Raw genomic sequence first — 15,935 nt, forward strand, 5'->3', positions numbered from 1 at the left:
CCACTAATGAAAGTATCACAATGCTCTATGTAATGCCCGCAGCCATCAATGAAATTATAATGATCATAGGATAATGGTTATCAGTATTCTACTGATTTCATGTCACCACTAGTGGTGTTATGAGTGTGAAACAAAGCTGATAGATGGGTGTGTCCAGTCTCCCTTACCCTCCCATTAAGCCTGTGAAGTTTGAGGCACATCGGACAATGTATGTCAGAGATGTAACAATTTGGTGCACTGTGGTATATGAGTAAAATCCCACATTTAGAGGGTTGCTACGGCAACACCGTTCAATGTTCTACAAAACCATGAATATCTTTTGATGGGCTACTTGTGTAGATGATCTGGAGCCATTTTGGTGTGACTGGATGAAAAGCTGTAGTAGAAGATGATTCAAATAGCAGGCCTGAAAAATGTGAAAAATGCTGCAAAAATGACACCTTAATTAGAACATGTCAGGCTTCCTGTTGGATTTCGGCTATCGGTCCAAGAGACTTTTTTGTACGTGTTAGGATGTTACTTCAGCATGCACGATTTCAGGTACACAGACCAAGCACTGCCCTGGGGCTGATGTTTAGAACCTATCTGGGCCTGAAATGGAAAAAAAGTCCAAATTCAGAGGGTTGCTACGGCAACACCGTTCAATATTCTACAAAACCATGAATATCTTTTGATGGGCTACTTGTGTGGATGATCTGGAGCCATTTTGGTCTCACTGGGTCAAATGCCCTAGGAGGAGTTGAGGCAAAAAGGCCTGAAAAAGGCGAAAAATGCTGCAAAAATGACACTTTAAAGTAAACGTGGCTGACTTCCTGTTGGGTTTGGGCTATCGGTCCAAGAGAGTTTTTTGTAGATGTTAGCATCTTACATCAGCAGGCACATTTTCAGGTACATAGAGAAAGCACAGCCCAGGGCTGATGTTTAGAATCTCTGTGAATTTGAAATTGAAAAAGTCCAAATTCAGAGGGTTGCCATGGCAACACCGTTCAATATTCTACAAAACCCTGAATAACTTTTGATGGGCTACTTGTGTAGATGATCTGGAGCCAATTTGGTGTCACTGGGTGAAATGCCCTAGGACAAGTTCGTTCAAATAGCAGGCGTGGAAATCGCAAAAATTGACACCTTCAATTGAAGATGGCCGACTTCCTGTAGGGTTTAGGGTATGGGTCCAAGAGACTTTTTTGTACGTCTTAGTATGTTACATGAGCATGTACATTTTCATACATGTAGATAAAACGTAGCTCCGGGGCTACTCAAAAAACTTGCTATTTTAAGATATTCCGAGCTGCCACTAGGCGGCGCTCTAACGTTTATGGACTTTATGCATATGAGTGTGTTCAGGGCAGCATGCTTATCACACCACTGAAGTTTGAGCCAGATTGGGCAAGTTGGCTTGGAGTTACAGCTATTTTTGTGTTCATGGCGAATCATCGAACTTTGCCGTCCCATAAGGGTCACGCCCTTTTGTCAAAAAGTCACAGTTTTTGAAAACACAGTAAGTCCAACTTCTTAAGGCTTTCCAGGTGAAATTTGAGATGGTTCTGCTAAACCACCTTGGAGCTGGACCTCCAAGTGTAAAATATGACATTTCCTGTTCCCACTAGGTGGCGCTGCGACTGATATTAAATATTGTCATATGTATGTGTTCAGGGGGGCACCCTCATCCTACTGGAGAAGTTTGATGCACATTGGATCATGTAGGTATGAATGAGAGGCAATCAAAATTTCATGGCGAATGATCAAAGTTCAAAGGGGCATAAGGACCCCTCCCCCTTGGCAAAAACTCACCATTTTCGAGATTTAGATTCCCCTGGGGGTGTAGGTTAGACAAACCAAATATGAAGATGATAACGTCTAAAACCTCTGAGTTATTAGAAAAAGTGTGAGGGCTGCAAATCGCCAAATTTGCATAATTAATTCAAAATGGCGGACTTCCTGTTGGGTTTAGGGCATGGCTCCCAGAGGATTTTTTGTGCGCCTGGACATGATATACATGTGTATGAAGTTTCATTCATGTACGTGAAACACAGCGGTGGGGCTCCAGTTTAGGGGCGCTAGCGAGCCATTTGGGCGCGCCCTTGCCCGAGCCCATTAAAATACTTAAATTTTCACCAGGTGTGACGCATGTGCAAAGTTTCATGAGTTTTTGAATATGATAAAGCCCCCAAAAAGCCAATTCATTTGCCTGAATAATAATAATAATAATAATAATAAAAAAATTAAAGCCGCAAGCGGCGATGAGCGGGCCCTCGCACCCGGCGCGCGTCGACCCCTGGCGCGCTCCAGCCAAGCCGCGCGTCGACCCGTGGCACGCTCCAGCCGAACCGCGCTCGGTGGTTCTCGCAGACGAGAGAGTAGCTGGCTCACCCGGCTGCTGACGGCTCAGCAGGCTAGCCGTACTTCGCGTCGATCGTCTCCCGCTTCCACTAGGTGGTGTCGGTGAGTGCCCACTAATTAATATGTCACAATGCTCTATGTAATGCCTGCAGCCATCAATGAAACTGTAATGACCATAGGATGATGAGTATCAGTGTCCTACTGATTTCCTGTTGCCACTAGGTGGCGTTATGAGTGTGAAACAAAGCTGATAGAGGGGTGTGTCCAGTCTCCCTTACCCTCCCATTAAGCCTGTGAAGTGTGAGGCAGATCGGACAATGTATGTCAGAGATGTAACAATTTGGTGCACTGTGGTATATGAGTAAAATCCCACATTTAGAGGGTTGCTACGGCAACACCGTTCAATATTCTACAAAACCATGAATATCTTTTGATGGGCTACTTGTGTAGATGATCTGGAGCCATTTTGGTGTGACTGGATGAAAAGCTGTAGTAGAAGATGATTCAAATAGCAGGCCTGAAAAATGTGAAAAATGCTGCAAAAATGACACCTTAATTAGAACATGTCAGGCTTCCTGTTGGATTTCGGCTATCGGTCCAAGAGACTTTTTTGTACGTCTTAGGATGTTACTTCAGCATGCACGATTTCAGGTACACAGACCAAGCACTGCCCTGGGGCTGATGTTTAGAACCTATCTGGGCCTGAAATGGAAAAAAAGTCCAAATTCAGAGGGTTGCTACGGCAACACCGTTCAATATTCTACAAAACCATGAATATCTTTTGATGGGCTACTTGTGTGGATGATCTGGAGCCATTTTGGTCTCACTGGGTCAAATGCCCTAGGAGGAGTTGAGGCAAAAAGGCCTGAAAAAGGCGAAAAATGCTGCAAAAATGACACTTTAAAGTGAACGTGGCTGACTTCCTGTTGGGTTTCGGCTATCGGTCCAAGAGAGTTTTTTGTAGATGTTAGCATCTTACATCAGCAGGCACATTTTCAGGTACATAGAGAAAGCACAGCCCAGGGGCTGATGTTTAGAATGTCTGTGAATTTGAAATTGAAAAAAGTCCAAATTCAGAGGGTTGCCATGGCAACACCGTTCAATATTCTACAAAACCCTGAATAACTTTTGATGGGCTACTTGTGTAGATGATCTGGAGCCAATTTGGTGTCACTGGGTGAAATGCCCTAGGACAAGTTCGTTCAAATAGCAGGCGTGGAAATCGCAAAAATTGACACCTTCAATTGAAGAAGGCCGACTTCCTGTAGGGTTTGGGGTATGGGTCCAAGAGACTTTTTTGTACGTCTTAGTATGCTACACGAGCCTGTACATTTTCATACATGTAGATAAAACGTAGCTCCGGGGCTACTCAAAAAACTTGCTATTTTAAGATATTCCGAGCTGCCACTAGGCGGCGCTCTAACGTTTATGGACTTTATGCATATCAGTGTGTTCAGGACAGGGTGCTTATCACACCACTGAAGTTTGAGCCAGATTGGGCAAGTTGGCTTTGAGTTACAGCCATTTTTGTGTTCATGGCGAATCATCGAACTTTGCCGTCCCATAAGGGTCACGCCCTTTTGTCAAAAACTCACAGTTTTGAAAACACAGTAAGTCCAACTTCTTAAGGCTTTCCAGGTGAAATTTGAGATGGTTCTGCTAAACCACCTTGGAGCTGGACCTCCAAGTGTAAAATATGGCATTTCCTGTTCCCACTAGGTGGCGCTGCGACTGATATTAAATATTGTCATATGTATGTGTTCAGGGGGGCACCCTCATCCTACTGGAGAAGTTTGATGCACATTGGATCATGTAGGTATGAATGAGAGGCAATCAAAATTTCATGGCGAATGATCAAATTTCAAAGGGGCATAAGGACCCCTCCCCCTTGGCAAAAACTCACCATTTTCGAGATTTAGATTCCCCTGGGGGTGTAGGTTAGACAAACCAAATATGAAGATGATAACGTCTAAAACCTCTGAGTTATTAGAAAAAGTGTGAGGGCTGCAAATCGCCAAATTTGCATAATTAATTCAAAATGGCGGACTTCCTGTTGGGTTTAGGGCATGGCTCCAAGAGGATTTTTTGTGCGCCTGGACATGATATACATGTGTATGAAGTTTCATTCATGTACGTGAAACACAGCGGTGGGGCTCCAGTTTAGGGGGCGCTAGCGAGCCATTTGGGCGCGCCCTTGCCCGAGCCCATTAAAATACTTAAATTTTCACCAGGTGTGACGCATGTGCAAAGTTTCATGAGTTTTTGAATATGATAAAGCCCCCAAAAAGCCAATTCATTTGCCTGAATAATAATAATAATAATAATAAACGAAGCAATTACAATAGGGCCTTCGCACAGTTCGTGCTCGGGCCCTAATAATAAAAAAAAAAATAATAATAATAAACGAAGCAATTACAATAGGGCCTTCGCACAGTTCGTGCGAAGGCCCTATTGTAGTTATGGATTCAGCCTGGGTGTGTACATGAGTGATTAAATTTTCAGCCTGATCAGACAAAGCATGTGCGAACAAGTGCACAAACAATTTTGGTGGTGAGGGAGAAAAACAAAGGCCAAATTTAATGGCCTGGTGTGACAAGGCCGTTTAATATTTTGTAAAGATTTCCACAATATTTGATGGGCTACTTGTGTAGATGATCTGGAGCCAATTTGGTGTCAGTGGGTGAAATGCCCTAGGACGAGTTCGTTCAAATAGCAGGCGTGGAAATCGCAAAAATTGACACCTTCAATTGAAGATGGCCGACTTCCTGTAGGGTTTGGGGTATGGGTCCAAGAGACTTTTTTGTACGTCTTAGTATGTTACATGAGCCTGTACATTTTCATACATGTAGATAAAACGTAGCTCCGGGGCTACTCAAAAAACTTGTTATTTTAAGGTATTCCGAGCTGCCACTAGGCGGCGCTCTAACGTTTATGGACTTTATGCATATCAGTGTGTTCAGGACAGGGTGCTTATCACCCCACTGAAGTTTGAGCCAGATTGGGCAAGTTGGCTTTGAGTTACAGCCATTTTTGTGTTCATGGCGAATCATCGAACTTTGCCGTCCCATAAGGGTCACGCCCTTTTGTCAAAAACTCACAGTTTTGAAAACACAGTAAGTCCAACTTCTTAAGGCTTTCCAGGTGAAATTTGAGATGGTTCTGCTAAACCACCTTGGAGCTGGACCTCCAAGTGTAAAATATGACATTTCCTGTTCCCACTAGGTGGCGCTGCGACTGATATTAAATATTGTCATATGTATGTATTCAGGGGGGCACCCTTATCCTACTGGAGAAGTTTGATGCACATTGGATCATGTAGGTATGAATGAGAGGCAATCAAAATTTCATGGCGAATGATCAAAGTTCAAAGGGGCATAAGGACCCCTCCCCCTTGGCAAAAACTCACCATTTTCGAGATTTAGATTCCCCTGGGGGTGTAGGTTAGACAAACCAAATATGAAGATGATAACGTCTAAAACCTCTGAGTTATTAGAAAAAGTGTGAGGGCTGCAAATCGCCAAATTTGCATAATTAATTCAAAATGGCTGACTTCCTGTTGGGTTTAGGGCATGGCTCCAAGAGGATTTTTTGTGCGCCTGGACATGATATACATGTGTATGAAGTTTCATTCATGTACGTGAAACACAGCGGTGGGGCTCCAGTTTAGGGGGCGCTAGCGAGCCATTTGGGCGCGCCCTTGCCCGAGCCCATTAAAATACTTAAATTTTCACCAGGTGTGACGCATGTGCAAAGTTTCATGAGTTTTTGAATATGATAAAGCCCCCAAAAAGCCAATTCATTTGCCTGAATAATAATAATAATAATAATAATAAAAAAAAAATAATAATAAACGAAGCAATTACAATAGGGCCTTCGCACAGTTCGTGCTCGGGCCCTAATAATAAACGAAGCAATTACAATAGGGCCTTCGCACAGTTCGTGCTCGGGCCCTAATAATAATAAAAAAAAAAATAATAATAAACGAAGCAATTACAATAGGGCCTTCGCACAGTTCGTGCTCGGGCCCTAATTAAAACCGCAAGCGGTGATATCGGGCCCTCGCACTCCCTGCGCGTCGACCCGTGGCGCTCGTCGACCCGTGCCGCACTCGGAGGTCTTGTGATCGTGATGGTGTACAGAAGGTCTGTAGAAAGTTGAATTCTTTTATAGGAAAAGATATCTTTTGCTCTCGGCATAGACGCAATGGAATATTTGGGGGTGGGGTCACGGCTCCAGCATGCAAAATAGGGCATGGGTCTGATAGACTGTTTTGATCAGGATGATGTCAAGAATGTTGAAACACATTTTCATACATTTCCGAGAAACTAAGTTTGTGGATGCTATACAAAATTTCATTTGCTTCTGTAGGGGGCGCTCTTGCAGCTACGTATAGCCTTGAATCCATAGTTATGGGTTCAGAGTGGCTGTGTACATGAGTGATTACATTTTCAGGCAGATCGGGCAAAGCGTGTACGAACACGTGCCCAAACAATTTTGGTCGCCATTGAGAAAAATGAAAGCCAACTTCAATGGCCTGGTGTGACAACACCGTTTAATATTTTGTCAAGATTTCCACAATATTTGATGGGCTGTTTGTCTAGATGATGTGGAGCCAATTTGGTCTCACTGGCTGAAATGCCCTAGGAGGAGTTCATTCAAATAGCAGGCCTGAAAATGGCAAAAATTGACACTTTCAATTGAAGATGCTGGACTTCCTGTAGGGTTTCCAGTATGGCTCCAAGAGACTTTTTTGTATGTCTTAGGATGTTACATGAGTGTGCAAAATTTCAGAGCTGTAGATAAAATGTAACTCAGGGGCTAGCTAAAAAACATGGTATATTATGATATTTAAAGCTGCCAGTAGGGGGCACTCTAACGTTTATGGACTTTATGCATATCAATGTGTTCAGGGCAGGAGGCTTATCAAATAGATGAGGATTTTGTAAGGAATGGTGAAAGATATTTCATGTATTTCAGAGCAAAACTAATTCTGTGGACGGTCATACAAATTTTCATTTGCTTCTGTAGGGGGCGCTATTGCGCCTACAGTCTTGAATCTGTAGTTATGGATTCAGCCTGGGTGTGTACATGAGTGATTAAATTTTCAGCCTGATCAGACAAAGCATGTGCGAACAAGTGCACAAACAATTTTGGTGGTGAGGGAGAAAAACAAAGGCCAAATTTAATGGCCTGGTGTGACAAGGCCGTTTAATATTTTTTAAAGATTTCCACAATATTTGATGGGCTACTTGTGTAGATGATCTGGAGCCAATTTGGTGTCAGTGGGTGAAATGCCCTAGGACGAGTTCGTTCAAATAGCAGGCGTGGAAATCGCAAAAATTGACACCTTCAATTGAAGATGGCCGACTTCCTGTAGGGTTTGGGGTATGGGTCCAAGAGACTTTTTTGTACGTCTTAGTATGTTACATGAGCCTGTACATTTTCATACATGTAGATAAAACGTAGCTCCGGGGCTACTCAAAAAACATGCTATTTTAAGATATTCCGAGCTGCCACTAGGCGGCGCTCTAACGTTTATGGACTTTATGCATATGAATGTGTTCAGGGCAGCATGCTTATCACACCACTGAAGTTTGAGCCAGATTGGGCAAGTTGGCTTTGAGTTACAGCCATTTTTGTGTTCATGGCGAATCATCGAACTTTGCCGTCCCATAAGGGTCACGCCCTTTTGTCAAAAAGTCACAGTTTTGAAAACACAGTAAGTCCAACTTCTTAAGGCTTTCCAGGTGAAATTTGAGATGGTTCTGCTAAACCACCTTGGAGCTGGACCTCCAAGTGTAAAATATGACATTTCCTGTTCCCACTAGGTGGCGCTGCGACTGATATTAAATATTGTCATATGTATGTGTTCAGGGGGGCACCCTCATCCTACTGGAGAAGTTTGATGCACATTGGATCATGTAGGTATGAATGAGAGGCAATCAAAATTTCATGGCGAATGATCAAAGTTCAAAGGGGCATAAGGACCCCTCCCCCTTGGCAAAAACTCACCATTTTCGAGATTTAGATTCCCCTGGGGGTGTAGGTTAGACAAACCAAATATGAAGATGATAACGTCTAAAACGTCTGAGTTATTAGAAAAAGTGTGAGGGCTGCAAATCGCCAAATTTGCATAATTAATTCAAAATAGCGGACTTCCTGTTGGGTTTAGGGCATGGCTCCAAGAGGATTTTTTGTGCGCCTGGACATGATATACATGTGTATGAAGTTTCATTCATGTACGTGAAACACAGCGGTGGGGCTCCAGTTTAGGGGGCGCTAGCGAGCCATTTGGGCGCGCCCTTGCCCGAGCCCATTAAAATACTTAAATTTTCACCAGGTGTGACGCATGTGCCAAGTTTCATGAGTTTTTGAATATGATAAAGCCCCCAAAAAGCCAATTCATTTGCCTGAATAATAATAATAAAAATAAAAAAAATAATAATAATAATAATAAAAAAAAAAAAAAAAAAAAAAAAAATAATAAACGAAGCAATTACAATAGGGCCTTCGCACAGTTCGTGCTCGGGCCCTAATTACTTGAGAAACATATGCACAGACCAATTGGAAAAGTGCTTCCACTTATTTACAGAGCTCTAGTCAATGATGCCCGGGGATTTAGTATGTATAGTCTGGCCCACAGCTTCATCACAAGAAATGAAAAGTGCGCAGCACTTTGCGTGAGCACCCCTCCACCCTGTGACGAGCAGGGGTGTGCCAGTGCATCCTGAACAAATGGGGTGGTTGGTTCTCGGGGATAGAAACCACAGTGGACAGTGTGTCAACATTTATGAAGCAAAGAGGTCGACTGTCACACCTGCCGTACATCCACCAAATCAGTTGAACCACGACTGGGTTCAGTCTCTGCTCCTCAAGAGGAGGCTTCTGGCAGGAAAGCATGTTTGCAGCTTCATTCTGCACTCCTGGCAAAATCATATCAGGAGCCAGGACAGACTGGATCTGGTACCCCTGGTAGTTTACGCAATACATGGTCAACATCCTACCTGACCAAAAAGAAATGTCTCCCTTACAGAACAATGAGGAAATTCTGAGGGTTAAGGATACTACCCATAGCTTTGTTGGTTTTGTAGGATTTTGTAAATAAATAAATAAATAGCAAAAAAAAAAAATTAAAAATTGCTCCAGCATACATTGTCTTGTGCTTCCACATAGCCCCCCCTGGCTAAGAGGAAGGACTCTGTAACCATTGCCTCTTGGCAGGAGGGAAGTGATCCCAAAGGAACACCACAACACAGGAAAACCCAGACCACCACTGACCTGCTTTGGTGCCTATGGGGAATCGAAGTCCAAGCTGCTGATGAAAGGAGCTCTAGTGGAATGACTGCAGCTGCTGCTGCAAGTTTCCCCAGCAAACAAAGGAAAAAACACTGAATTTGAAGTTCTTTGGAAACAAGAAAGGAGGCTGAGAATGTCATCCACCCTCTGGGGGAAAAGAAATACCCTCATTTGCACTGAGGTAAATGAGGGTATTTCCTCGAAAACAACCTGACACCGGTGAAATAAAGCTGATGACATGGAACCGGATAACGCAACATTTACTTTGAGCTCTAACTGGGACATATGGGTGAGAAGAGTTGTGTCCAAGACCACCTGCTACCAAGTTAAAGTACATATTAACCCATCATCCATGTATGGAAAAATATGCATGCCTCTGGCCTGCAGAGGGAAAGTGCAGCCACAATACACCCGGTAAACATCCAAGTTAAAGAGACTCTTTGAGGCTGCAAAGACACTGCATCTTTGTCATGCTAGGTTGGAAACAGAGGATAAAACAGAAAAGTCACTGCTCTCATCAGCTGTTTGAGCGGTGCTCTGAAGGAGTAGTTACAACAGTAGCAGAGACAGAGTTGAGCTGCAAGTTATCAAGAAAGGCCATAATCTAACAAACTATAGCAAACTATGAGGCCGGTGTGTTCACAGTTCCCAAACCTGAAGAGGTAAGGTACCATAAAGAGTTATGGATTATGAATGGGTGAGGAGCCTGCAAAAGCAGCAGTTGAAATGAGGAACTAATGGTTCAGTGGTGGTAGCATGTTCCATCTACATGCAGAGAGTATCTGTTGCCAGATGGGGAAGTGTCAAAAAAAATAAAAGAAAATGAAAATGAGACAGTCGCTGGGTGCCAGGCCCCTTCATCAGGTTGCCTGGCTCTCCGGGGGTCACCCAGGTCGCAAGTGTGACTTAGTATGTAATCATGTCTCAACCTCTGTGCATGCACACACAGAATGGACATCTAGGTATTACGTGTCGTGTCTGGTGGTCAGGAAGAGCGAAATAAAACTTGAAGTGTGCCTTGTCTAACAAAGTGTCTTGTGTGTGGCCAGACAGGAGCTTTGAGGTGTGAGGGAGTGTTTAGGATCACATGCTGTGACCAGTGCCATGTGGGTAAATAAGTCCATGACCAATTATTTTTGGAAATGAATGGAATGTGTTGTTGTTTGAAAGATATAAAGGTGAACGACTGCCCAAACACAGTAAAATCCTAGTGTAATGTGAATAAGGAAAAGGAAGCCGATTGTCTTAAGGAGCTGATTTCCTATTTTTTAAATTTTTGGTCTAGATACATTTCTTGACTTGCCTTTTTCTATATAGAGGAAGAGATGGAATGAGGTCACACCTTTGCAGCAATTACCCTCAAATACACAACCACACGGAGTATACGGCATAAGCCACTGCTGCTATGCCATTATTGTTGCAGAGAATATAAAGAAGAAGCACACTAGACAGTGAAACAACTCTCAGACTCATAGTCAGCTGTAAAGAATTAATGGAGGGAGTGTACACCATTTCTTAGAGGGAAAAAAAAAAAAAAGAGAAAAAACAGGAAGGTCACAGTTACATCTTTTCCCATTATTTCATTATAATGGAAATGGCTGACTCAGCTGGACCACATCAGCACATGTTCTGTAGAACAGAAGCCACATCATCAGCATGAAGCGGACTGGTGGAGAACTTCTTCCTCTCTTTCATTTTGATAAATTCTCCTTTTAGCCACAACCAAAGACCAATGACGCATATTTATGGTGACTCAGTGTGACAGTCATTCTGTGACAGTCTGTCAGGGGAAAATTACACTTCACTCATAGATAGCATTGGACAGACGTGTGACAAAAGTTTGACGTTTGAACCAATGCCAGGTTCTTGGCTTGGTGTGGATTATGACGCCATCCTCTGGTGGCTACAGGAACATACATTGGTTTTGAAGAAATGCACAAATTTCTATCAGTTATGTATGAAAGCTGCAAGATAATAGCTAGCTGTTATGTTATTCTGACCCATGCTGAGTATAATTCAATTCAATTCAATTTTATTTATATAGCGCCAAATCACAACAAACTGTCGCCTCAAGGCGCTTTGTATTGTGGCTAAAGACCCTACAATATAACCAACCAGATAATGTTGATAAACAATTTTTAAGCCTTTTAATAGGCCTATGCTTAAAAATAAATAAATAAAAAGGTTGATTCCCGAAAACTCTACACCAGAAATATGTATGATAAACAGGAGTGGAATTTGGAAATGTGGCTCCATAGTGTAGTTGTTTACACATTCGCTTGGCAAGCAAAAGTTTTCAATTCCAGCCGGAGACACAAATCCTCTTTGAGGCTGCGTCGGGATGGGCATGCAGTGTAAAACTCAGCCAAATCAAACATGCAGAGCTACCTGCTGTAGTGTGACATAGGAGCAGTTGAAAGTAGCTTTGTTCTGAACCTCGAAAACTGTAATGACAGGGAGCAGGTGCAAAAGTGGTTGTCCTTTTTGCCGTTTTGCTCACAACAAAGTTCTTCACAACTATACCTGCTCTCCAAGTTGGGTGGCTTACATCTACTGTATCCTGTTATGATTGTAGTTCTTTCTTAATGAAGTGTAGCCTGACACTGTGACCAGCGAGTACGCTACTACAGTTTCACGGTCTGTTGTCTATTCATATAAAAGACGTCCAGTCCAAACAGAAAGCTGTCTTGTCTCTTAACGTATGTAAAGATATTTTGCATGTACATTTCCATACCACTGTTATCTTACCAGATAAAGAAGGAAGGTGTGTAGACCAGTTCCAAGGCCTACTGAGGACAAGATTCCAAGGCCTACCCAGTAGGCACACCATAGGAACTTCTTTTCCAGGTACTGAACATACTGCAAGGGACAAAATGAAGAAAAATAACCATATAAAGAAATCAGACAAGGGGAAGAACAGGGAATAGTCACAACTCTAGAGATGGGGAATCGAGCCAAAAGATCAGATGACAATCTTTTTGGGGTAGAATCTCCATAAGCTGAATCACAATCTTCCTTTCAGATTTAGCTGAACATCTGTCCTCACATGATTAAGTGTGCATAAGTTGTCTCCACAGAGAGGAAGTCACTTTTACTCAAGGGTAAAAGGCCTGAATCACAAGTCTCTTTTTCCTGTTTTCGTTTTGACTAAATTCTGACATTTTAGACCATAAGTGATCATTTTATCTCAGCTACAATAACAACAGAGTGAAGTTTAGAAAGAGTGAAAACCGCAATCACTATCAGTCATCTATCCCGTCCTCCTTCTCCTGCTGCTGATGTGGAATCATGGAGACAATTCTGCTGGACAGAGAGGGTGGCTGCTGTCTAAGCTGGTAAGGTTTACATGAACTTGCTAAAGAGAGAGGCTGCACCACAATGACAAATGAGACAAAAGATACATATACACAACACTCAGGCAGCGCTGTTGTGTATTTACGTGATCACACAGCTTGTATTTTGTATGATTGCTCTAAAAGTGCTTACCTCTACAATAAACTACACTGAAAGATAACTGTTTTAGCCTTTCAATAATTATATTGTTTTAGGACAAAAAAAAAAAAAAAAAAGCAGCATTGGACTAATATTCATTATACTCTTTTACAGGGGAAGTCTGTCTTAAATGTTATCATAACACAATTACGATCAGAAGAATAATTTAAAATGTTTTTGACCCCATTACCTTATTTTAGATGATTATGTATTTTATAATACATTTATAATTGCTTTATTATCAGCTTGTTATTTTCTGCTCATCTACTATGTTTGACCTGCTGCACTAGGTTAATGATTAGGCCATGGTCAATGGGCTCTAGGAAGCTCTGTGGTGTTTTAACTGAACCGTGACAGAACACAAATGAATTTGTAAACAACGTTTAAGCAGTATGATCAAGGGTTACCTGACAACAGAGCACACTGTACTATCTCCCAACACAAACTTTATTCTCGGAAAGTCTCGAGTCAGATAAAAAGTGATTCATCATTAACCTTTAAACTTGTTGGCGATGAAGCAACTGCGCTGATTCTTTAGGTCTTTAAGAAAGCACATCAAGTCGAGACTTACTTGCTGGTGTTCTCCCTCAGCTGAATAAGCGATGGAGAAGAGAGAACATAACACCAAACACAGGAACACTGTGCCTCGTCGCTGCCAAAGCCTGAATCGGAAAGCAAGAAAAACAAAAATGATCACGTCTTTTTCCCCAGCTTCCTATATAAGGGGTTTTCCCACTGCATTTTCCCCATAAAGGTGTCTTTATTGTAAAGTAATGGTCACTAAAATGTACAAATGCCCCTTCACTGAGACAGAACAACAGTGAAGGGGCAGAACAACTATATATATATATATATATATATATATATATATATATATATATATATAAACACAGCTGAAATCACAGGGAATGTCTACCAACCAGTAGTCAATTTTATTTTAAGAAAAGCAAACGGCACAACAAAGTACAACAAACATGGCACACTAGTGAAAACCTTGAAAGTCTTACTGAAACGTCCACTCCTTTAGCTTAAGGAGGGTCTCCAAGAGAAAGTAATGCAGAGTGGTGACAGGTCTCCTCCACAATACCAGAGACAGACGCTCCTCCTTATCTTTCTGTCTCCTCTCTCTTAACAACAAGTCTGGAGAACAAAAAGAATTGAAATCTCCTTCACACTCTGTAATACTTACAGATACATCTTCTTGAATTAATGATGCTAAATACATAATAAGTGTACTTGAGTAAGTTGTTTGCACCCATGAAAGGTGAAAGCAACCCAGAGTCGATCAGTGTGTTTGTAAGTCTGTGCATGCCGTGAGGTGATGGGTGTCACTGTATCAAAGGTTACACAACAGGGACACTTGATATTTTCAAAGTTAGAGCTCACCTGCAGATTTGCCATTCAATTTGTCTTTAGCTCCTACGCGTTTCTGAGGCTGCTCACAGCTTGCTCCATTGGCTGCCATGTCTGTCACCGTTTGGCAGGTCAGGCAGTCTAGGACAAGACAGGAGAATGAGGACAAGTTGGTCTTTCTCGTTACACAGTGTCCTCCCGTGTCCGCGTTTCTCAGCGGCCAACAGATTACAACAGACTGTGTAGGAATCGTACCAGTCACAAAATCCTTATGAGCGGCTCTGAACCAATAATATATCTGCCAGTGCGAACATTTCGTCCACACGCCGGTTCCCTGACATTCAAATTCAGGCTGAGAGAGAAAGCACAGAAAGTAGCGAGGCGAAAGCCAAACTATTACAGACTGCCTTAAGAGAGTAAGGGCAACAGCTGACAGAAGTTGTTGTCTTTCCGTAGGTCACTCTGTAAGTAGATATCACGCTAAATACGTGCACACCACAAGCCTTCACATGCTAACCGGTTAGCCAAAATACTAACGACTGAGCTAGTGACGTCGGGAATCTCTACATCAAAATACGGCATTTAAACTCAATAACGAGTCCCTATACTCACCCAGAAATGTTTAAAACAACTGTTGCCGCTATACTGTTGTAGTAATAAAAAAACACACGCTATACAGGTCAGAAAGAGATATGTTTGTTAAAATTAAATGACATCCGTACCTCGTTCCCGTCCTCTTCACCCGGAAAGAAACGCTGGCAGGTGTCAAAGTAAAACCAGCGCTCCTGGTGCAGCCCTATAAAATACTCTTTACACAAGCTTTTGTTTACATCCTGTTGTTAAATAATCGATTGTGTAAATGTGGAAGCGGGCCATGGTGCACCGCTTGCATTATAACTTAAGATGAAATCACATGCTTCAGCTCATAAACGACTTTTAATGTGAAAGCGATGTGACTGTTTATTTCCGTTCCTTGTGAGAAGCGGGCCAATGGGAGGTTGCCAGATTTGCCGAAACAGGGACTGGGGGTTGGCAACTGCAATACTAACCATAGTAGTGCAACTGTGCATTTATACCATCACACAAGTGTGCCTTCTACACTTTCTTTGACATTTTTATTACACAATCACTGAAAATGCTTGAAAGGTCAACAGGTGAACTTTTACCTTGAGTCACGTGGTACATGTAAACTGCATTGGTAGAATCAACAAATCAGTACCACTGCCTGAGCTTATGGCCATCAGTGATCAGTGTTGCAAATGGGACACTAGTAGGCATCCTCGGAAGCTTTCCTCCACATTTTTTCAGCCAACACTGACGAAAGAATCTGAACTTCCTGGTATTTGTATAGGATGTAAACCTCCTACTTTCCAGAATTCCTTTACCATCCCATGTTGTGATGGCCCAGCCTTCAAACTACCTTAACACTTTGGACCAAAAAAAAAAAAGCTTGA

The 15,935-nt window shown here is 42.3% G+C and overlaps 1 protein-coding gene across 1 annotated transcript; it reads right to left on the bottom strand.

Moving 5' to 3' along the window:
- Positions 1-11,437: 11,437 nt before the first annotated feature.
- LOC115790496 (vacuole membrane protein 1-like) lies at positions 11,438-15,299 on the bottom strand. The gene is made up of 7 exons (XM_030744297.1): positions 15,204-15,299; positions 14,737-14,833; positions 14,515-14,622; positions 14,136-14,268; positions 13,700-13,790; positions 12,385-12,495; positions 11,438-11,539 (listed from the first exon to the last, which is right to left on the bottom strand). Exons 3-7 carry the CDS (start codon positions 14,591-14,593, stop codon positions 11,438-11,440), a joined length of 516 nt encoding a protein of 171 aa, XP_030600157.1. The 5' UTR covers positions 14,594-14,622; positions 14,737-14,833; positions 15,204-15,299.
- Between the last annotated feature and the right edge of the window lie 636 nt (positions 15,300-15,935).

This window comes from Archocentrus centrarchus, chromosome 13 (assembly GCF_007364275.1).
Source record: "Archocentrus centrarchus isolate MPI-CPG fArcCen1 chromosome 13, fArcCen1, whole genome shotgun sequence".
NCBI lineage: Eukaryota > Metazoa > Chordata > Actinopteri > Cichliformes > Cichlidae > Archocentrus > Archocentrus centrarchus.